The sequence below is a fragment of the Salmo salar genome, chromosome 11 (assembly GCF_965601325.2).
Source record: "Salmo salar chromosome 11, fSalSal1, whole genome shotgun sequence".
Lineage (NCBI taxonomy): Eukaryota > Metazoa > Chordata > Actinopteri > Salmoniformes > Salmonidae > Salmo > Salmo salar.
Genome location: NC_138301.1, coordinates 115,968,139 through 115,990,861, shown reverse-complemented (window position 1 = coordinate 115,990,861; position 22,723 = coordinate 115,968,139). Strand labels below are relative to the sequence as shown.

Genomic DNA, 22,723 nt, shown 5'->3' with positions numbered 1-22,723 from the left:
TGCAGTGATTTCGCTCACTGTAGTAGCTGACGTGTATAGTGTTGCGTCATCCACATACATAGACACACTGGCTTTACTCAAGGGCCGGGGCATGTCATACTTGAAGGGCACTTTTCGGCATTTGCTGTATGATTGATGAGAAACTCCCTATTGCAAATGTACGGTCCCTTACTAGACGTCCGCGAATTACAATGGCATCTCTCCCTATAGGAATACATTGCCTGCTCCCCTAAATTCAACCTGAAGCCTATGTGGGTTATGAATGCCTTATTAACCTGTTGGGGCTAGGGGGCAGTATTTTCACGGCTGGATAAAAAAACGTACCCGATTTAATCTGGTTACTAATCCTACCCAGTAACTAGAATATGCATATACTTATTATATATGGATAGAAAACACCCTAAAGTTTCTAAAACTGTTTGAATGGTGTCTGTGAGTATAACAGAACTCATTTGGCAGGCAAAACCCTGAGACATTTTCTGACAGGAAGTGGATACCTGATGTGTTGAATTACCTTTAAGCCTATGCCATTGAAACACACAGGGGTTGATTAATGTTTTGGCACTTCCTATTGCTTCCACTAGATGTCACCAGCCTTTACAAAGTGTTTTGAGTCTTTTACTGTGAGATCTGACCGAACAAGAGCCATGGAACGGTGATGGCCGATTAGACTCTGGCGCGCGAGTTCATGTTGGGTACCCTCGTTCCAATACGTTATAAAAGAGAATGCATTCGTCCACCTTGAATATTATTCATGTTCTGGTTAAAAAAAGGCACTAATGATTTATGCTATACAACGTTTGACATGTTTGAATGAACGTAAATATATTTTTTCCCCTCGTTCATGACGAGAAGTCCGGCTGGCTTAGATCATGTGCTAACAACACGGAGCTTTTTGGATATAAATGATGAGCTTTTTTGAACAAAACTACATTCGTTATGGACCTGGGATTCCTGGAAGTGACATCTGATGAAGAGAATCAGAGGTAATGGATTATTTACATAGTATTTTCGATTTTAGATCTCTCCAACATGGCCGTTTGTCTGTATAGCAAAGCATATTTTTCTGGGCGCAGTGCTCAGATTATTGCAAAGTGTGATCTCCCAGTAAGGTTATTTTTAAATCTGGCAAGTTGATTGCGTTCAAGAGATGTAAATCTATAATTCTTTAAATGACAATATAATATTTTACCAATGTTTTCTAATTTTAATTATTTAATTTGTGGTGCTGACTTGACTGCCGGTTATTGGAGGGAAACGATATCTTCAACAACAATGCCATAGTAAAACGCTGTTTTTGGATATAAATATGAACTTGATAGAACTAAAAATGCATGCATTGTCTAACATAATGTCCTAGGAGTGTCATCTGATGGAGATTGTAAAAGGTTAGTGCATCATTTTAGCTGGTTTTATGGTTTTGGTGACGCCTGTCTTTGAATTGACAAAACATTACACACAGCTATTGTCAATGTACTCTCCTAACATAATCTAACTTTATGCTTTCGCCGTAAAACCTTTTTGAAATCGGACAACGTGGTTAGATTAAGGAGATGTTTATCTTTCAAAGGGTGTAAGATAGTTGTATGTTTGAAAAATTTGAATTTTGACATTTATTTGGTTTCAAATTTGCCGCTCTTGAAATGCACCTGCTGTTGATAGGGTGCACCACGGGTGGCACGCTAGCGTCCCACATAGCCCCAAGAAGTTAACCTGTCTTTGATGACAATCCATCAGGCCACTATGAGGTCTATCTGTGTCGATTCTAAGCTTCCTGGAGCAACCGGAAGTGGTTAAAATCACCCTAAAAGTGTTTTGCCATACCCAACCTGCAGTTTGTGAGAAATATTGCATTCAACCCTGTGTAAATCAGCCAGTTCTTAATGTAAAGATTTTAAACTCAGGATTCTGTAAAAGCCTACCCCAATGAGGATATGTGTTTACTTTCAACTTCCTGTGCAAACCGGAAGTGCCTTAAATTGGGGTTATAAGAGCTGTTTCAAAGGGTTCAAAAGTTCAGATCTTTCCAAAACTTCATATGTGTGATTAGGCAACCCTCATGAACTGTAAATCAGTCATTTCTCCCAACAGATGTCAAAGAAAAACCTCACACACACACAGCAAGGACGGAGTGACACAGTGTGGGGCTTACAGACACACAGAGCCTACAATAGTTACCTTTGTTCGAACTATCAAAGAACCGTCAGACCTAGAGCTCTGAAACTTTAGAAACCTGTTCTAGAGCTCAAGTCAATAGTGCACGTGAGTTATGTGGCTCTAGAAGGTTCTCAGACCGAGGAACAGCCTCGTACATTTGCAATAACTTAAATTCATTTTGACCATCATGAAAATGATGACATTTAGAAAAGTCCCAGAGTCACAAGACTAGGTGCATTGAAACCACCTCGGTCCATAGAGACAGACCCTAACGTTTCTGTCCAATAGCTCATTCAAGGACACCGTAGCAACGCCCGGAAAATGTGGATTTTCAGCACCAATTAAGGTCGCTGCTCGGGCTCCAAATGACCTACCGAGCCGAAACTTGGGATTCGGGGTCGCCTCAGCTATGCCTACACATAATGTCAGAACTGGACCCGCAGCTAGAACGTAACTACATGTTTTATGTTTTTATTATGGTTTAAACAGAAGGCGCTGTGAATTCTGGGCCTGCTTTGAAATATGCGATAGTTGGCTTCTAAACGAGATGGAAAAAGTGGATGTGGTGTCAGTTTGTATCAGTTTGGTGTCAGAATATTATCTGATTGACTGATGGACGTGACTTGCTGGCTGACTTTTGTCCATTTTCAATATGTTTAAACAGTGATAGACCATCACCAAATTGACATGGAGAGGAACCAGAATCACTGCCTGGCCGTCCTGAGTTCATCGGGCCAGTCAATTTTGCATTCCTGCAGTATTTTTGAGCATGTCAAATTCGTGATGGTAAATGCCCATTTAAACATATTGCAAATGGACAGCCGTGCGCCTGGTGATTGGAACGGGTTACCAGAAGCACATTTTTAACCTCTCTGGGCCGTCCCACCTAGTCAACAGCCAGTGGAATCGCGTCGCGCGAAATACAAATACCTCATAAATGCTATAACTTCAATTTCTCAAACATATGACTATTTTACACCATTTTATAGATACACCTCTCCTGAATCGAACCATGTTGTCCGATTTCAAAAAGGCTTTACAGCAAAAGAAAAACATTAGATTATGTACCCAGCCCAAAATACCCAGCCCAAAATAATCACACTGCCATTTTCAAAGCAACTAGCATGCATCACAAATACCCAAAACACAGCTAAATGCAGCACTAACCTTTGACAATCTTCATCAGATGACACTCCTAGGACATCATGTTACACAATACATGCATTTTTTGTTCGATAAAGTTCATATTTATATATAAAAACAGCATTTTACATCGGCGCGTGACGTTCAGAAAATATTTTCCCTCAAATGCTTCCGGTGAATCAGCGCTACAATTTACTAAATTACTATTCGAAAACATTGGTAAATTATAATATTGTCATTCAAAGAATTATAGATTAACATCTCGTGAATGCAACTGCATTGCAAGATTTAAAAATAACTTTACTGGGAAATCACACTTTGCAATAAACGAGGTGCTATGCTCAGAAAAATAGGCTAGGCGATACAGGTTAGCGCCATCTTGGAACCATCTAAAATCCAATATACTATTGTAAATATTCCCTTACCTTTGATTATCTTCATCAGAAGGCACTTCCAGAAATCCCAGGTCCACAACAAATGTAGTTTTGTTTGAAAAAGTTAATAATTTATGTCCCAATAGCTCCTTCTTGTTAGCGCGTTCCGAAGGCTACTCATAATGTACGAGGCACACGGGACTTGTCGTCACGAATGTGCAAAAAAAATTATTTATGTTTGTTCAAACATGTCAAACGTTGTATAACATAAATCTTTAGGGCCTTTTTCAATCAGAGCTTCAATAATATTCAAGGCGGACGATTGCATTGCCTTACTAAACGTTTTGGAATGAGAGGGTACCCATGGGCGCCCGCGTCATTGTAGTAATTGTAGTAATGGCCCTCCCTCTATGACCAACTTTCCAAGCCTCTCGTTCGGTCAGTTTCTACCGGAGAAGAAACCACTGTTTCATAGGCAAAGTGTTGAAGGTGATTCAAATCAGATTTCCACTTCCTGCATGGACTCTTCTCAGGTTTTGGCCTGCCATATGAGTTCTGTTATACTCACAGACACCATTCAAACAGTTTTAGAAACTTTAGAGTGTTTTCTATCCAAATCTACTAATTATATGCATATTCTAGTTAATGGGCAGGAGTAGTAACCAGATTAAATTGGGTATGTTTTTTATCCGGCCGTGCAAATACTGCCCCCTAGCCCCAACAGGTAAAAATGTTTTTTATTGCCTTTAAGGGGGTGCAAGGGGTCCACGTTTGGGTAGGGAGCACTCCCCACCTGTGCCCATCCAATAGGGGGCACCCCTGGTCATTTTGGACATTTTTTTTTTAAATCGTTAAAAACGACAGAGTCCCACTTCTCTCATGTCACTGTGAGCGATGGGAAGCGATGGGGAGGAACCACTATCACTGCCCGGCCATCCCGAGTTCATCGGGCCAGTCAATTTTGCATTTCTGCAGTATTTTTGAGCATGTCAAATTCATGATGGTAAATGCCCATTGAAACATATTGCAAATGGACAGTACATTTGCAATAAGATTCAACAGTGAAAAAACATCACCAAATAGACATGATGAAATCAACACAACGAGCGATGGAGAGGAACCACTATCACTGCCCGGCCATCCCGAGTTCATCGGGCCAGTAAATTTTGCATTTCTGCAGTATTTTGGAGCATGTCAAATTCGTGATGGTAAATGCCCATTGAAACATATTGCAAATGGACAGCCGTGCACCTGGTGATTGGAATGGGTTACCAGAAGCACATTTTTAAAATGGTTTTTAATGCCTTTAGGGGGGAGCAAGGGGTCTACGGTTGGGTAGGGAGCACCCCCTACCCATTCCCATCCAACAACTTCTGCATCCCAAACGGCACTCCAATCCCTATTTAGGATCCCCCATAGGAGGATCCTAATACAGATACACAAAATGCTTCTCCCAGCAAGTTAACAGTGACAACGATGACCAGTGGTAGGGTTGAATAGAGGTGTTCTTATTGTATGTTACAATGCTAACATACACATATTATAAATGGCCTTGTGCCTGCAGAGAAATAAACAAAACAACTATTACAAGAGGGAGGAGGAAGGATAGAGGGGGGAGAGAAAGGGGAAAAAACAATAAGGCATCCTCAAATGATTGGCATCTTACATTCAAACAGTGAATCCTGATCTAGGATAACTTTTCAAAACATTAAGAAAAACGTTAAAAAACAACAGAGTCCCTTCTCCCTCATCATACATGACAAATAGACCATCTAGGTTGATTCATGGCTTAACATAGTGCTATATATAATTTGGGCAGTATAAATGCCATTTGGACATGGTTCACTGACTTTTGGGTTTGGAAACCGACTTCCTATGATCGTACATGGCAAATGGACATAACATCCTTATTTGGCACTTTCAATACTTTCATATTGCATTTGGACATGTCTTATGGCATTTGGCAATGGTTCACTGACTTTTGACTTTGACTTTTGAATTCCTATGAAATCATATTGCAAATGGACAAAACATATGCCTTATGGACAAGTTATTAAAAATATGACAATAAAATATGACAAAAGTATATTCATACAGTTCTTATACATGTATAATTGACAAGAAAGTCAAACAACTCAGCTCCCACAATCAATTTCTCTCAGCCAATCATCAGCCATTTGCGTACGTTTCGTGCTTGGTGAATGTTCTTCCCTATAAGCATGCTGAAAGTCTGTTGTCAATTGTTTTTTTTCAGAAGTTTACTTAGGGTTGGTAACAGGCTGACTGGTCGGCTATTTGAGCCAGTAAAAGGGGCTTTACTATTATTGGGTAGCGGAATTACTTTTGCTTCCCTCCAGGCCTGAGGGCACACACTCTCTAGTAGGCTTAGATTGAAGATATGTCAAATACGGGTGGCAATATCATCCACTATTATCTTCAGTAATGTTGCATTCAAGTTGGCTTGTCATTGTTGATGGACATCAATCATTTTTCACCTCTTTCACACCCCCTTTACTGAATTCAAAAATACAATTCTTGTCTTTCATAATTTGGTATACTTGGATGTGTAATGTCAGCGTTTGTTGCTGGCATGTCATGCCTAAATTTGCTAATCTTGCCAATGAAAAAAATCATTAAAGTAATTGGCAATATCAGTGAGTTTTGTGATGAATGAGTCATCTGATTCAATGAATGATGGTGCTGAGTTTGCCTTTTTGCCCAACATTACATTTAAGGTGCTCCTAAAGCTTTTTCTGTCATTCTTTATATCATTTATCTTTGTTTTATAGTATAGTTTCTTCTTCTTTTTATTCAGTTTAGTCACATGATTTCTCAATTTGCAGTACATTTGCCAATAGCTTGACAAGCCAGACTTATTTGCCATTCCTTTTGCCTCATCCTTCTCAACCATTCAATTTTTCAATTCCTCATCAATCCACAGGTATTTAACAGTTTTTACAGTACTTTTCTTAATGGGTTCATGCTTATTAGTAACTGGAAAAAGCAATTTCATAAATGTGTCAAGTGCAGCGTCTGTTTGCTCCTCATTACACACCACAGACCAACAAATATTATTTATGTCAAAAACAAAAGAATCACTTCAAACCTATTGTATAACCTCTTGTACACAATATTAGGCCTATCCTTTGGAACTTTGGTTTTCCTAGATATGGCTACTATATTGCGGTCACTACATCCGATGGATTTGGCTGATGCATTAAAGCAAATTTCAAATCAAATCAAATTGAATTGATCACATACACATATTTATCAGATGTTATTGCGGGTGTAGCGAAATGCTTGTGTTTCTAGCTCCACAGTGCAGTAGTATGTAACAATTCACAACAATACACCCAAATCTAAAAGTAAAAGAATGGAATTAACCTGTTATGGCTAGGGGGCAGTATTTTCACGGCTGGATAAAAAACGTACCCGATTTAATCTGGTTACTACTCCTGCCCAGTAACTAGAATATGCATATAATTATTGGCTTTGGATAGAAAACACTCCAAAGTTTCTAAAACTGTTTGAATGGTGTCTGTGAGTATAACAGAACTCAAATGGCAGGTCAAAACCTGAGAGATTCCTTTACAGGAAGTGACCTGTATGACCATTTCTTGAACTTCTTTGCCATCTCTATCTTTTACAAAGGATCTCTGCTCTAACGTGACACTTCCAACGTCTTCCATGGGCGCTCAGAGCCCGGGAAAAAACAGAATGTCGTCATCCCAGCCCCAGGCTGAAACACATTATCGCCTTTCTCAAGTGGCCGATCAAGGGACTGTGGGCTTAGGCGCGCGCCCTGGCCGCCCCCGTCTTTGTGATTTTTCCTCTGTTTGCCGAAAAGGAGATTCCCGGTCGGAATATTATCGCTTTTTTACGAGATAAATTGCGTAAAAAATTGATTTTAAACAGCGGTTGACATGCTTCGAAGTACGGTAATGGAATATTTAGAATTTTTTTGTCACGAATTGCGCCATGCGCGCGACCCTGATTTACCATTTCGGATAGTGTCTGGGACGCACGAACAAAACGCCGCTATTCGGATATAACGATGGATTATTTTGGACCAAACCAACATTTGTTATTGAAGTAGCAGTCCTGGGAGTGCATTCTGATGAAGACAACAAAAGGTAATCAAACTTTTATAATAGTAAATCTGATTTTGGTGTATGCTAAACTTGCCGGGTGTCTAAATAGCTAGCCCGTGATGGCTGGGCTATGTACTTAGAATATTGCAAAATGTGCTTTCACCAAAAAGCTATTTTAAAATCGGACATATCGAGTGCATAGAGGAGTTCTGTATCTATAATTCTTAAAATAATTGTTATGCTTTTTGTGAACGTTTATCGTGAGTAATTTAGTAAATTGTTAGCAAATTCCCCGGAAGTTTGCGGGGGGTATGCTAGTTCTGAACGTCACATGCTAATGTAAAAAGCTGTTTTTTGATATAAATATGAACTTGATTGAACAAAACATGCATGTATTGTATAACATAATGTCCTAGGTGTGTCATCTGATGAAGATCATCAAAGGTTAGTGCTGCATTTAGCTGTCTTCTGGGTTTTTGTGACATTATATGCTAGCTTGAAAAATGGGTGTCTGATTATTTCTGGCTTGGTACTCTGCTGACATAATCTAATGTTTTGCTTTCGCTGTAAAGCCTTTTTGAAATCGGACAGTGTGGTTAGATAAAGGAGAGTCTTGTCTTTAAAATGCTGTGAAATAGTCATATGTTTGAAAAATTGAAGTTTTTGTATTTTTGAGGAATTTGTCATTCGCCTATCATTGGATATTGGAGCAGGTGTTCCGCTAGCGGAACGTCTAGATGTAAGAGGTTAAGAAATACAGTTGAAGTCGGAAGTTTACATACACCTGAGCCAACTCAGTTTTTCACAATTCCTGACATTTAATCCTAGTAAAAAATTCCCTGTCTTAGGTCAGTTAGGATCATCACTTTATTTTAAGAATGTGAAATGTCACCTACCTAAGATATCACCTATTGAACAACTCTGCCATGCAGACCAACTACTATTCAAGACCATTTCCCGTGTTTACGATGCTCTTATGTCAGTACTAACACTGCCTGAGCTAGATAAACCCCGACTTAGATGGGAAAAAGATCTGGGTATTGATCTTGATGAGGGCCTATGGAGTGACCTATGCAGGGATGGTGTTACATCCACATTAAACTGATCCAGTTTAATTTCCTCCATCAGCTCTATATCACCCCATCTAGACTGCACAAGTTCAACACTGATATCTCCTCCCTATGTTTTAGATGTGGCTCAGATGAAGGAACATTCCTCCATTCCACTTGGCAGTGTTCAAAACTACACGGTTTCTGGCAGGGGGTATGCGATACCATATCCTCAATCCACGGGGTTGCATTCCCTTTAGACCCGGAGGTCTGTCTACTGGGTAACTATACTAACACCAATCTTAGGCAAAGTCATACTATAAAGCTAACAGAAATATTGCTAGCGATTGCCAAGAAATGTATTGCCTTGAAATGGAAATCGGATTCCTTCCTGCCAGTTGCAATGTGACTATCGGAAGTTAATAGTTGTATCCCACTGGAGAAAATCACTTACTGCTTGAGGAATAAGTTAAAGACATTTTACAGAATTTGGCAACCTTTTATTGACTATATGGAGAATCTCCCCTCACATCACATTGATTGAATCTCTATATAATTCTTATATAATTGTCACAAGTTTCTTCATCTTCCGACGATATAGAGGAATCGTCGTCTGAGAACGTGGACCAATACGCAGCAGAGTTGGTGCTCATCATCTTAATTTATTAAATGACGTTGAACACGAGAAAACAAGAAAACAACAAGAACGATGAAGGCCAGTTTCACAGGCTAAATGAAGACTAGCAGTGCGAAATACAACTACCCACAAAACACAAAGACAAACACACCCTATTATATAGGACTCCCAATCAAAGGCAACTTAACACACCTGCCTTCAATTGGGAGTCCAACCCCAATTAACTATAAATAGAAAACAAACCTAGAACCTATACCCACAACTAACTAAACTTAACATAGAAATACATAAACACAGAGCAGTGCCCAAACCCCCGGAATACATAAATAAAACACCCTACTACCTACACCACCACCCCGATCCATATAAAACAAATACCCTCTGCCACATCCTGACCAAACTACAACAACAAATAACCCTTAACTGGTAGGACGTGACAATAATGTTTCACACGTAATGTATAATATGTAGCTTACGGCAGGTGACCATATGATTCAATGTCTCATTATTATTATTTTTATTTTACTCTTTATTATGACTTATGTATCATGTATGTTTTTTATGTATTATGTATGTCCGTATATATAATTTTGTTTTTTATTACGCTCGTCTGTTACCGTCACCTTGTCCTTTGTTGTCTAACATATTTTCACTTTTGTTTTGATTGTTCTTAATTGGAAAATGCAAAAATAAAATATTTTTAAAAGAATGTGAAATGTCAGAACAATAGTAGAGAAAATGATTTATTTCCGCTTTTATTTCTTTCATCACATTCCCAGTGGGTCAGAAGTTTACATACACTCAATTAGTATTTGGTAGCATTGTCTTTAAATTGTTTAACTTGGGTCAAATGTTTTGGGTAGCCTTCCACAAGCTACCCACAATAAGTTGGGTGAATTTTGGCCCATTCCTCCTGACAAAGCTCATGTAACTGAGTCAGGTTTGTAGGCCTCCTAGCTCGCACACACTTTTTCAGTTCTGCCCACACATTTTCTATGGGATTGAGGTCAGGGCGTTGTGATGGTCACTCCAATACCTTGACTTTGTTGTCCTTAAGCCATTTTGCCACAACTTTGGAAGTTTTCTTGGGGTCATTGTCCATTTGGAAAACCCCTTTGTGACCAAGCTTTAACTTCCTGTCTGAATTCTTGAGATGTTGCTTCAATAAATCCATATCATTTTCCTTCTCATGCTGCCATCTATTTTGTGAAGTGCACCAGTCCCTCCTGCAGCAAAGCACCCCCACAACATGATGCTGCCACCCCCATGCTTCCCGGTTGGCATGGTGTTCTTGTCATGACTTCCGCCGAAGTCGGTCCCTCTCCTTGTTTGGGCAGCGTTCGGTGGTCGACGTCACCGGCCTTCTAGCCATTGCCGATCCACTTTTCATTTTCCATTAGTTTTGTCTTTGTTTTACACACCTGGTTTCAATTCCCCAATTACATGTTCATTATTTAACCCTCTGATTTCCCCATGGTTTTTGTGAGTGATTGTTTGTTGTATACGGTCCGTTATTTGTGGGCTAGCATTATTGCTTTGTACTTGTATACTTTTGAGTAAATTACATCTTATTACTCATATCTGTTGTCCGGCGCCTGACTCCGCTACACCAGCTCCACACAGGATTTATTACAGAATCACTCACCAAACAATTGGAGTCAGCAGGAGCAGACGCCCTCCCTGTGGCGGTAGAGGAGCACGTCCGTCCAGCAGCACGCGACCATGATACAACGTCTGCGCACCGGCATGGATCGCGTGCTGCAGACGATGGATCGTTGGAAGAGAGGAGGTTTTCCAGCGCCTCCACCAGCCCCACTATAGCAGGCCCCACTGTCCACCCCTCCTTCACCCGGTCCAAGCGGGATTCGGCTTGCGCTCCCGAGGGAGAATGATGGGACGGTTGCCGGATGCCAGGGGTTCTTACTCCCAGCTGGAACTCTACCTGGCGACCGTCCACCCAGCTCCTTCGGGACGTGAGAGCGTGTCCGCCTTGGTTTCCTGTCTCTCAGGCAAAGCCCTGGAGTGGGCCAACGCCGTATGGAGTGAAGGAGACGCGGCGTTGGACCATTACGCAGAGCTCACCCGAGCTCACCGGAGCTCACCTGAACGTCTGTTCCACCTGAGGCAGGGGACGAGGAGCGCACAGGATTTCGCTTTGGACTTCCGGTCCCTGGCCGCCAGCGCAGGATGGAACGACAGGGCCCTGATCGATCACTACTGGTGCAGTCTGCGCGAGGACGTCCGTAGGGAGTTGGCCTGCCAAGACACCATCCTCACGTTGGACCAGCTGGTGGACCTGTCCATCCGGCTGGACAACCTGCTGGCTACCCGCGGACGTCCGGATCGGGGCCTGTCAGTTCCATCCCCCAGGTCCTCCGTTCCGACGCCCATGGAGCTGGGAGGTGCTGCGCATAGGGCGACCGGAGCGGCCATTCCCTGCATCATCTGTGGCCGCAGAGGGCACACTGCTGGTCGGTGCTGGGGGGGTTCATCAGGGAGTCGAGGTAGCAGGCAGGGCACTGTAATGTCACCAGGCTCACCCAGAGCCCCCTGTTGCTCACATGTATGTGTTTATTAAATTTCCTGCATTTTCCCCGCATTCCCAGCATTCCCCGCAGCTTGGAATTTTATTGACCGTTCATTTACCCATAGTTTAGGGATCCCCCTTGTTCCTGTGGATATGCCATTTCCTGTGCACGCCCAAGATAGTCGACCATTAGGGTCAGGGCTGATTAGGGAGGCCACCGCTCCACAATACATGGTTACGCAGGAGGGTCACAAGGAGAGAATCAGTCTCTTCCTTATTGATTCTCCTGCATTTCCCATGGTGCTGGGTCTACCCTGGTTGGCCTGTCATGACCCCACTATTTCATGGCAACAGAGGGCTCTCAAGGGGTGGTCACGAGAGTGCTCAGGGAGGTGAGGTGTGTAGGGGTTTCCATCGGTGTGACTAAGGTGGAAAGTCCAGACCAGGTCTCCACCGTGCGCATCCCCTCAGCATTTGCAGATTTGGCTCTCGCCTTCTGTAAGAAGAAGGCGACTCAATTTCCACCTCATCGACGGGGGGATTGTGCGATAAATCTCCTGGTAGGCACAGCACTTCCCAGGAGTCACGTGTATCCTCTGTCTCAGGAGGAGTTGGCGGCTATGGAAACATATGTCTCAGAATCCTTGGGGCAGGGATACATTCGGCCCTCCACTTCACCTGCCTCCTCGAGTTTCTTTTTTCTGAAGAAGAAGGATGGAGGTCTGCGCCCGTGAATTGACTATTGGGGTATCAATCAGATCACGGTGAGGTACAGCTACCCGCTGCTCTCATCGCCAGTGCGATCGAGTCAATGCACGGGGCGCGCTTCTTCACAAAATTGGATCTCAGGAGCGCTTACAACCTGGTAAGTATTCAGGAGGGGGACGAGTGGAAGACGGCATTTAATACCACCTCAGGGCACTATGAGTACCTCGTCATGCCGTACGGGTTGATGAATGCTCCATCAGTCTTCCAGGCCTTTGTTGACGAGATTTTCCAGGACCTGCACGGGCAGGGTGTAGTGGTGTATATCGACGACATTCTGATATACTCCGCTACACGCGCCGAGCATGTGTCCCTGGTGCGCAGGGTGCTTGGTCGACCGCAGAGGGTGATGTTTAGTCCCAGGGTCCTTAGCGTATTGATGAGCTATGGTATTGAACGCTGAGCTGTAATCAATGAATAGCATTCTCACATAGGTGTTCCTTTTGTCCAGGTGGAAAAGGGCAGTGTGGAGTGCAATAGAGATTGCATCATCTGTCGATCGGTTGGGGCGCTATGCAAATTGGAGTGGGTCCAGTGTTTCTGGGATAATGGTGTTGATGTGAGCCATGACCAGCCTTTCAAAGCACTTCATGGCTACAGACGTGAGTGGAATGGGTCGATAGTCGTTTAGGCAGGTTACCTTAGTGTTCTTGGGCACAGGCACTATGGTGGTCTGCTTAAAACATGTCGGTATTACAGACTCAGACTGGGAGAGCTTGAAAATGTCAGTGAAGACACTTGCCAGTTGGTCAGCGCATGCTAGCAGTACACGTTCTGGTAATCCATCTAGCCCTGCGGCTTTGTGAATGTTGACCTGTTTAAAGGTCTTACTCACATAGGCTGCGGAGAGAGTGATCACACAGTCTTCCGGAACAGCTGGTACTCTCATGCATGTTTCAGTGTTATTTGCCTCGAAGCGAGCATAGAAGTAGTTTAGCTCATCTGGTAGGCTTGTGTCACTGAGCAGTTCTCGGCTGTGCTTCCCTTTGTAGTCTGTAATGGTTTGCAAGCCCTGCCACATCCGACGAGAGTCAGAGCCGGTGTAGTACGATTCGATCTTAGTCCTGTATTGACGCTTTGCCTGTTTGATGGTTCATCGGAGGGCATAGCAGGATTTCTTATAAATCCCACTCCATGAAAGCGGCAGCTCTAGCCTTTAGCTCAGTGCGGATGTTGTCTGTAATCCATGGCTTCTGGTTTGGGTATGTACGTATGGTCACTGTGGGGATGACATCGTCGATGGATTGATGAAACCAATGACTGATGTGGTGTACTCCTCAATGCAATTGGAGGAATCCCGGAACATGTTCCAGTCTGTGCTAGCAAAACAGTCCTGTAGCTTAGCATCTGCTTCATCTGACAACTTTTTAATTGAGCTAGTCACTGGTGCTTCTTGCTTTAATTTTTGCTTGTAAGCCGGAATTAGAAGGATAGAATTATAGTCAGATTTGCCAAATGGAGAGCGAGGAAGAGCTTTGAATGTGTCTCTGTGTGTGGAGTAAAGGTGGTCCAGAGTTTTTTTCCCCTCTGGTTCCACATTTAACCTCTATGGGCTAGGTGGGACATTTGCGTCCCACCCTAGTCAACAGCCAGTGGAATCCCCTGGCGCGATATTAGAAATGCTATTACTTCAATTTCTCAAACATATGACTATTTTACACCATTTTAAAGACAAGACTCTCGTTAACCTGTTAGGGCTAGGGGGCAGCATTGACACGGCTGGATAAAAAACATACCCGATTTAATCTGGTTACCACTCCTACCCAGTAACTAGAATATGCATATACTTATTACATATGGATAGAAAACACCCTAAATTTTCTAAAACTGTTTGAATGGTGTCTGTGAGTATAACAGAACTCAAATGGCAGGTCAAAACCTGAGAGATTCCTTTACAGGAAGTGGCCTGTCTGACCATTTGTTGAACTTCTTTTCCATCTCTATCATTTACTAAGGATCTCGGCTCTAACGTGACACTTCCCACGTCGTCCATAGGCGCTCAGAGCCCGGGAAAAAACAGAATGTCGTCATTCCAGCCCCAGGCTGAAACACATTATCGCCTTTCTCAAGTGGCCGATCAAGAGACACTAGCTTATGCGCGTGACCCCGACCGCCCCCGCCTTTGGGATTTTTTCCTCTGTTTGCCGAAAAGGAGATTCCCTGTCGGAATATTATCGCTTTTCTACGAGAAAAATGTCGTAAAAATTGATTTTAAACAGCAGTTGACATGCTTCGAAGTACGGTAATGGAATACTTAGAATTTTATTGTCACGAATTGCGCCATGCGCGTGACACTTCTTTACTATTTCGGAACGCTGGAACGCACGAACAAAACGCCGCTATTCGGATATAACGATGGATTATTTTGGACCAAACCAACATTTGTTATTGAAGTAGCAGTCCTGGGTGTGTATTCTGACGAAGACAACAAAAGGTAATGAAATTTTATAATAGTAAATATGATTATGGTGAGTGCTAAACTTGCCGGGTGTCTAAATAGCGAGCCCGTGATGCCTGGGCTATGTACTTAGAATATTGCAAAATGTGCTTTCACCAAAAAGCTATTTTAAAATCGGACATATCGAGTGCATAGAGGAGGTCTGTATCTATAATTCTTAAAATAATTGTTATGCTTTTTGTGAACGTTTATCGTGCGTAATTTAGTAAAATGTTAGCGAATTCCCCAGAAGTTTGCGGGGGGTATGCTAGTTCTGAACGTCACATGCTAATGTAAAAAGCTGGTTTTTGATATAAATATGAACTTGATTGAACAAAACATGCATGTATTGTATAACATAATGTCCTAGGGTTGTCATCTGATGAAGATCATCAAAGGTGAGTGCTGCATTTAGCTGTCTTCTGGGTTTTGGTGACATTATATGCTGGCTTGAAAAATGGGTGTCTGATTATTTCTGGCTTGGTACTCTGCTGACATAATCTAATGTTTTGCTTTCGTTGTAAAGCCTTTTTGAAATCGGACAGTGTGGGGTGTTTTCTATCCAAATCAAACAATTATATGCATATTCTAGTTACTGGGCAGGAGTAGTAACCAGATTAAATCGGGTACGTTTTTTATCCGGCCGTGCAAATACTGCCCCCTATCCCCAACAGGTTAACATGCAGATAGAAATTTGGTAAAAAGGATTTAAGTTTCCCTGCATTAAAGTCTCCAGCTACTAGAAACGCCACCTCTGGGTGAGCGTTTTCTTGTTTGCTTATGGCGGAATGCAGCTCATTCAATGCTGTCTTAGTGCCAGCCTCTGACTGTGGTGGTATGTAAACAGCTATGAAAAATATAGATGAAAACTCTCTTGGTAGATAGTGTGGTCTACAGCTTATCATGAGATACTCTACATTAGGCGAGCAATAGCTCGAGACTTCCTTAGATATATGCTGTTATTTACAAAAATACATAGTCCGCCGCCCCTTGTCTTACCAGATGCCGCTGTTCTATCCTGCCGGTACAGCATATAACCAGCCAGCTGTATGTCGATAGTGTCGTTGTTCAGCCACGACTCCGTGAAGCATAAGATATTACAGTTTTGAATGTCCCATTGGTAGTTTAATCTTGCGCGTAGGTCATCGATTTTATTATCCAAAGATTGCACGTTTGCTAGCAGAATGGAAGGAAGTGGTGGTTTATTCGCCTACGAATTCTCAGAAGGCAGACAGCCCTTTGGCCCCTTTTTCTCCGCCTCCTCTTCACTCAAATCACGGAGATCGGGGCCTGTTCCAGAGAAACAGTATATCGTCGCGTCGGGCTCGTCAGACTCGTTAAAGGAAAAAAAGGGTTCTGCCAGTCCGCGGTGAATCATCACAGTCCTGATGTCCAGAAGTTATTTTCAGTCATAAGAGACGTAGCGGCAACATTAAGTACAAAATAATTTAAAAAAAATAAGTTACAAACAACGCAAATAAACGAACAATAAAACACAATTGTGTAGGGACTCATAAAACGTCTGCCTTCTTCTCCGGCGCCATGATTGTCATTTCACACATGTTATCCAGATACTGACTGTTAGCACTTGGTGGTCCCGTGTGGCTCAGTTGGTAGAGCATGGTGTTTTCAACGCCAGGGTTGTGGGTTCGATTCCCACGGGGCACCAGTATGGAGAAAAAAAATGTATGAAATGTATGCATTCACTACTGTAAGTCGCTCTGGATGAGAGCGTCTGCTAAATGACTAAAATGTAAATGTAAAAAATGTGGTCTATAGCAGCTTCCCACAAGAATGGGCTTTAGGTGTGGCAGATGAACCTGTAGCCATATTACTTCTACAGTATTTAACATGAGATCCTCTTTAAGTTTTACAGGAATGTAATTCTGAATCTAAACAGTAACAGCTCCACCATTGGCATTTCTGTATATTCTGTAGATGTTATAAACGTGTTGCTACCACTGTATCATCAAATGTATTATCTAAGTGAGTTTCAGAGATTGTCAGAATAGCAATGTCATCTGTTACTAGCAAATTATTGATTTCACAAACCTTGTTTTTTAAGCTACATATGTTAACGTGGGCTATTTTTAGCACTTTTCTGGGATCCTTGATTGTTTTCATTGCTTTACTGGGAAACTTAGCGGAAGTAGACATGCTCATGTTATTTGTGTTAGTGCAGGATGAGCTGCACACAGCGGACTTCCTACTAGGGCACACCACCTCAGTGCTAACAGTATAACTCTGGTTCATAGGAACATGATTATTGCATACAATAGCTGTAGGATGAGCAGAAGCATTCAGGACAGTAAGAGGGACATGAATTAGGTTACTTACATTGTGTCTTCCAACACCCATGGGATAATGTAACATTTCTCAGCGACACAATGGTAGGGATTAACTGAGCTGGGCTTGGGTCATTGATAAGTAATTGTCTTATAATGCTGTAAATGAATCCATGATCCCAAATGATTAGGGTGGATCCAATCCTCAAGCAGAGAGGCAATCTTCAGCTGTTCTGAACTGCCCTTCATAATGTCATTGAATCCCTCATTAACTATGATAGACTCAATTTCCTGAAGCAGGTTTAAAATGTTTGGGAGCAGGTTATTGATGTCCTGTACTCGTGCTACTGGATAGCACAACGATTTTGCTCCAGGCACTGAGACTTTTCTCACCATTGAACTCCCCAATACAGGGATCAGGAGTTAGAAATCACCTTCACATGGAGGAGAAGGATAGTCCACTTTCCTCACACACACATACACACACACACACACACACACACACACACACACACACACACACACACACACACACACACACACACACACAGGGAGGGGAAAGACAGGACACCTCCCACACAGAGGAGGAAAGAGGCTATTGTTGTGTGATTGGAACTGTGGGATTTGACAGAGTGCCGCTTACAAAAGGTACCCACGCACGCACATAAACACACATACAAGCTGGATGTCACACATACAGACTGTGCGGACTCACACACACCAGTTGACTATTTGACATGAGTTTCATCCGGCCCGCAAAAACACAAACACACACACGCACTTGCGTGCGTCTCATGGGACAAAAGTACTCAGCTGCAGCGAAGTACCGATTATATATTGCATAATTAGTGTATGACAACACATCAAACACACACACAAACACACCTGGTGACTCACCTCATACAACTAACTATATGATACACAAATCTCATCAAATCTGTCTGTACTAGTTATAATTTAGCCTGCCAAGTGTCCCTCTTCATTTTCCTATAATTATACACACACACACACACACACACACACACACACACACACACACACACACACACAACGAGAGAGAGAGAGATAAAGTTGGAATCTTTTCAATAATAGCTGCAGAGATTGGATTGTTTTGTACTTCTATGTTAATTAAAGAGTCTCGGACTATTAAGTCACTGATTCCTTTTACCAGGCATCAGAAGATAGACCGGATCCCAGTTCCTTTTTCAGGACCAAGCTTTCTGCTGCCAATTCTATTTCTACACAATCAAACAGCTTGTCCCCCATTCTCATAGACACACACACCACACACACTTCCTCCTGAATCACGCACTCGCATTCGCCTGCTTCTCAATTTCACATCTTGGAGACCAGTCAGCGGCAAGCTGATTGCAGGCAGGAATCCGATAATATATAATAATATATGCCATTTAAAGAGATGCTTTTATCCAAAACGTGATACATTATTACGTGTATATATTTTACATATGGGTGGTCCCAGGAATCAAACCCACTACCCTGGTGTTACAAGCTCTACAAAGGACTGGTTAAATTGTGTTCCACCATGTACGGAGACTCAGGCTGCGTCTCAAGTGGCACCTAATTCACTAAACAGTGCTTTTACTTTTGACCAAGGCCCATACAGGTCTGATCAACAGTAATGCACACTATATAGCAAATAGGGTGGCATTTGGGAGACACTCTCAACCATGAGGAGCACCTACTTATCTGATCATAATTTCTGATTTACACAGTAACTATAAATTATTTGATTAACTCAGAGTCTGAACAATCATGTTATCCAATGAAATCGATAGTCCCTGGTCCTTTTATGTTCAGGATAGGCTACTGCTGAAATGTTATTAAAACTCTGAATCTTCATTGAAAGGTATTTGGCACTAAGTCTGCTGTGGTCTTGCACTATGTCCCTTTCCTCTCAATGGGACCAACCTTGATAATATAAACGCTAATTAGCACATGGTTTATATGTTATGCAATTTGTTGATATAATGTGAATGATAGTTTCAAAATAAAAAACGAACAAATTCATTAAATAGGCTACAATTTGTACAAATAGTAGGCCATCTGAACACTTATTTACTACACTCTTGAAAAAGAAGAGTGCTATCTAGAACCTAAAGTGGTGATTTGGCTGTCCCCATAGCAGAATCCTTCGAAGAACCCTTTTTAGTTCCAGGTAGAACCCTTTTGAGGTCCATGTAGAACCCTTTACACCGATGTTTCTACATGAAACCCCAAAGAGTTCTACCTGGAACCAAAAAAAGGTTTTACCTGGAACCAAAAAGGGTTCTCCTATGGGGACAGCCGAAGAATCCTTTTGGAACACCTTTTTCTAAAAGTGTACAGTGCAGTGATAAGATATATTTAAAGCTAGTGGTGGTTGATGGACCAACCTTGATGAATAAATACATTTAAAACAAAAAAACGTGCAAATGGTTTATACATTTGTTATTATATAAGACCTATAAATAGTTTTACAAATACTGAGCTAATGTCCACTGGCTAGTAAGTAATATGCAACATTGGGAGATAAGGAGTCTTTGGTGATGGGTGATACATTGACGCACATAAGAACACTGGGTGATGTGTGTTTATGACGGTTGAATTCCTCGTCTGCAGTCAAAACTTCTTTAAAACTTTCTCCAAATAAACGATTAATAGTAGGATACAAATGGAATATAGTGGTAGTGTGAAAATCTTTCAATGATGTCATAATAATCTATAACAGACCTTACGGTAATTATTTGTGAGTCACGCAGATATTCTTGCTATTCCTTGAAGACTTTAAAAACAGAAGTGTATATTCAACCGGCATAGGGATCAAAATGGATTTAAGTTATAGGGTTTTAAGTAGCTATAGCCGGTTGTCAAATTCGGATTAAGGTTAGGTATTCTATAGTTTCAGTAGACAACTTTCAGTGAACAACAGTGAGACAGCTTTGAAGTCTGTAAAACATATCGAACGTAATAAACCCATGCAATTTTCATAGAAGATTATTGGACGCACAACCGGTGCGCTATGACAAATTGGCTACATTTGCATCAAAATACAGAATAAAGGACAAAGTTAAAGTGTATGCTATACGTTTTTATAAATGCGGGAGTATAATCATTTTCTCAGCTGGCCGAAGAAAATGAGTTTACCTGGTGCCAATAGCAAATAATATAGGCACCATGCAGGTAAACATCAGTAATACATTTAGTTATTATGAAATAAAATATTGTTCATTCTAGTTTAACCTACCCCCGGTTGCCATTTCAGACAGGTGCATGAGCAGCAGAATAACCGATAGTACATCCAGCATCGGTATGGGAACTTTACCGCGTCTCATGTTCCTTGTTTTGGGGTCAGTTGTCTGTGATCCAGATAGCGCTCCACAGTAGGAATTCCCTCGCGACACCGCCGGTGTTGCTCAACATTCTGCCGGTAACGAACATGACAGCAGAACCGTGACAGTGACACGCGGTCCCATATCAGATCACTATATCAAAGCAGAGGGCGTAAAAAAAACTAGACTAATAACTGAGCAAGGAAAAGCTGGTCGGTGTGCGTTAACAGACTTCATCTCTCTCTCTCTCTCTCTCTCTCCTTCACACAGCCAGGTTCACAGACGCGAGTAAGGGGGGCTTCCTAACAAGTTGAAGACGAACGAGGGATCTCGTGCTGCGGCTGACAGTCAGACCAAGACCATTTTCACATTGATTATAGCAAATGGACATTTTCGAGAAGTTCTCGAGAGGTAACGATTCTCGAGAGACAATACTGTTGTCTACATTTTACCTCGGGAGGTCGCGCAGAAAAAAATCGCCTACAGTTCCCCCATCTATGTAGTGGGTACGATACCGTGGGTAAATCTATTTTTTACAATAACGTTTGAATTGATCGTCATAAAAATAAGTGCTAATTATTCTAAAAAGGTCTGGCCTATTTTTACAACCTTTGATTTGCATAAAAAGTAAAGTGTTGATTTGATAAAATAATCAAATCATATTAAAACGCATTTAAATATCTTGTTCGCAATAACTTATGCATTGATTGTTGTAGAAACATCAAAACAAGTGTAAGTTATTCTAAAAAGACCTGGCCTACTTTTACAACCTGTCACGACTTCCGCCGAGCTCGGTTCCTCTCCTTGTTCGGGCGGCGTTCGGCGGTCGACGTCACCGGTCTTCTAGCCATCGCTGATCCATCTTTCATTTTCTATTGGTTTTGTCTTTATTTTCTACACACCTGGTTTTCATTATCCAATTCCATGTTCATGTCCATGTTTGTTGTGCGTGATTATTTCTATGTTCAGTTCGGTTCATGATGCCTGGTTTTTCCACGGGTGCTGTGTTCACCCGTGCGTAATATTTACCGTTGGTCTTTGGTCAAGTGTATTTGTTTACCTTGTGCCTTTATTTTTTGAGTAAAGTACGTTACTCACTCATTCTGCTCTCCTGCGCCTGACTTCATGCACCAGCTACACTCACCTTCTGACAGGACCTGCATCAAAAGTCGTGTTGATTGTCTAGTAATAATCAGGTTATATAAAATTGTAATTAAATCTATTATCCTCAATAGTTTTTTCATGAATTGTCATAGAAACATCAAACTAAATCCAAATTAGTCAAACCCTCAATGGATCTGACGCAAGACATCACCGCCATACAAGTTTCGGCTTTACCAATTGTGTTACAGAATTACCTGCGTTGGAATTTAGCACACCATCTCACAGTACTCTCTCAGAGACAAAATATGTAACTTGCCCTTCACACCTCTGGCCCTAACCAACCCGATTGGTTGCTAGGGACCAGGTTGCCAAATGCCTTATCACACCGTCGGGTCAGCCAATCACAGGCAGTAATCTTGGGTTTCAGATCCCCAATTCCTGCGGCCCCTTCTCCGTCTTCTTCTAGCAGTTGCAGAGAGAGCGTCAAGCTCCTCTTCCTTGCCAAACACAACTGGACTCATTCCCATATCTGTGGGATGGTGTGCGTGTATAAAGTAAGTTGTGGAAACTATCAGTGTATAGTACTGCTGGTTGTTCAATATTAGCTTTTAGTTCTATACAGTTCTTTGCCAATAGTTTCTTCTCTATTCTGTAAGGTGCTGTGTCTGTGCCTTCTTGCCCTGGTGTATTCATTTGGTATGTGAATATTCATTGCCTCTATTTTCTCCTGTTAGAGAACCACTACCATTCTACTTTCTATATGCCTGCCTGTGTATAGCAATACAGTATCCCTGTGTGTAACTGTGAGGTTGAATTATTCCCCAT

The 22,723-nt window shown here is 41.9% G+C and overlaps 1 protein-coding gene and 1 non-coding gene across 2 annotated transcripts in view; one reads left to right on the top strand and one right to left on the bottom strand.

The window, feature by feature from the left end:
• The window catches only part of LOC106591039 (relaxin receptor 2), a 270,511-nt gene extending 248,338 nt beyond the window's left edge, over nt 1–22,173 (bottom strand). Inside the window, exon 1 of the mRNA XM_045690182.2 lies at nt 20,710–22,173. Coding sequence (XP_045546138.1) covers nt 20,710–20,797 — 88 coding nt within the window. The 5' untranslated portion in view covers nt 20,798–22,173. The remainder of the gene's footprint in view (nt 1–20,709) is intronic.
• On the top strand, nt 16,774–16,849 carry trnae-uuc (transfer RNA glutamic acid (anticodon UUC)). Its single transcript has one exon. It is a non-coding gene; the product is annotated as a tRNA-Glu (tRNA).
• Nucleotides 22,174–22,723: the final 550 nt, after the last annotated feature.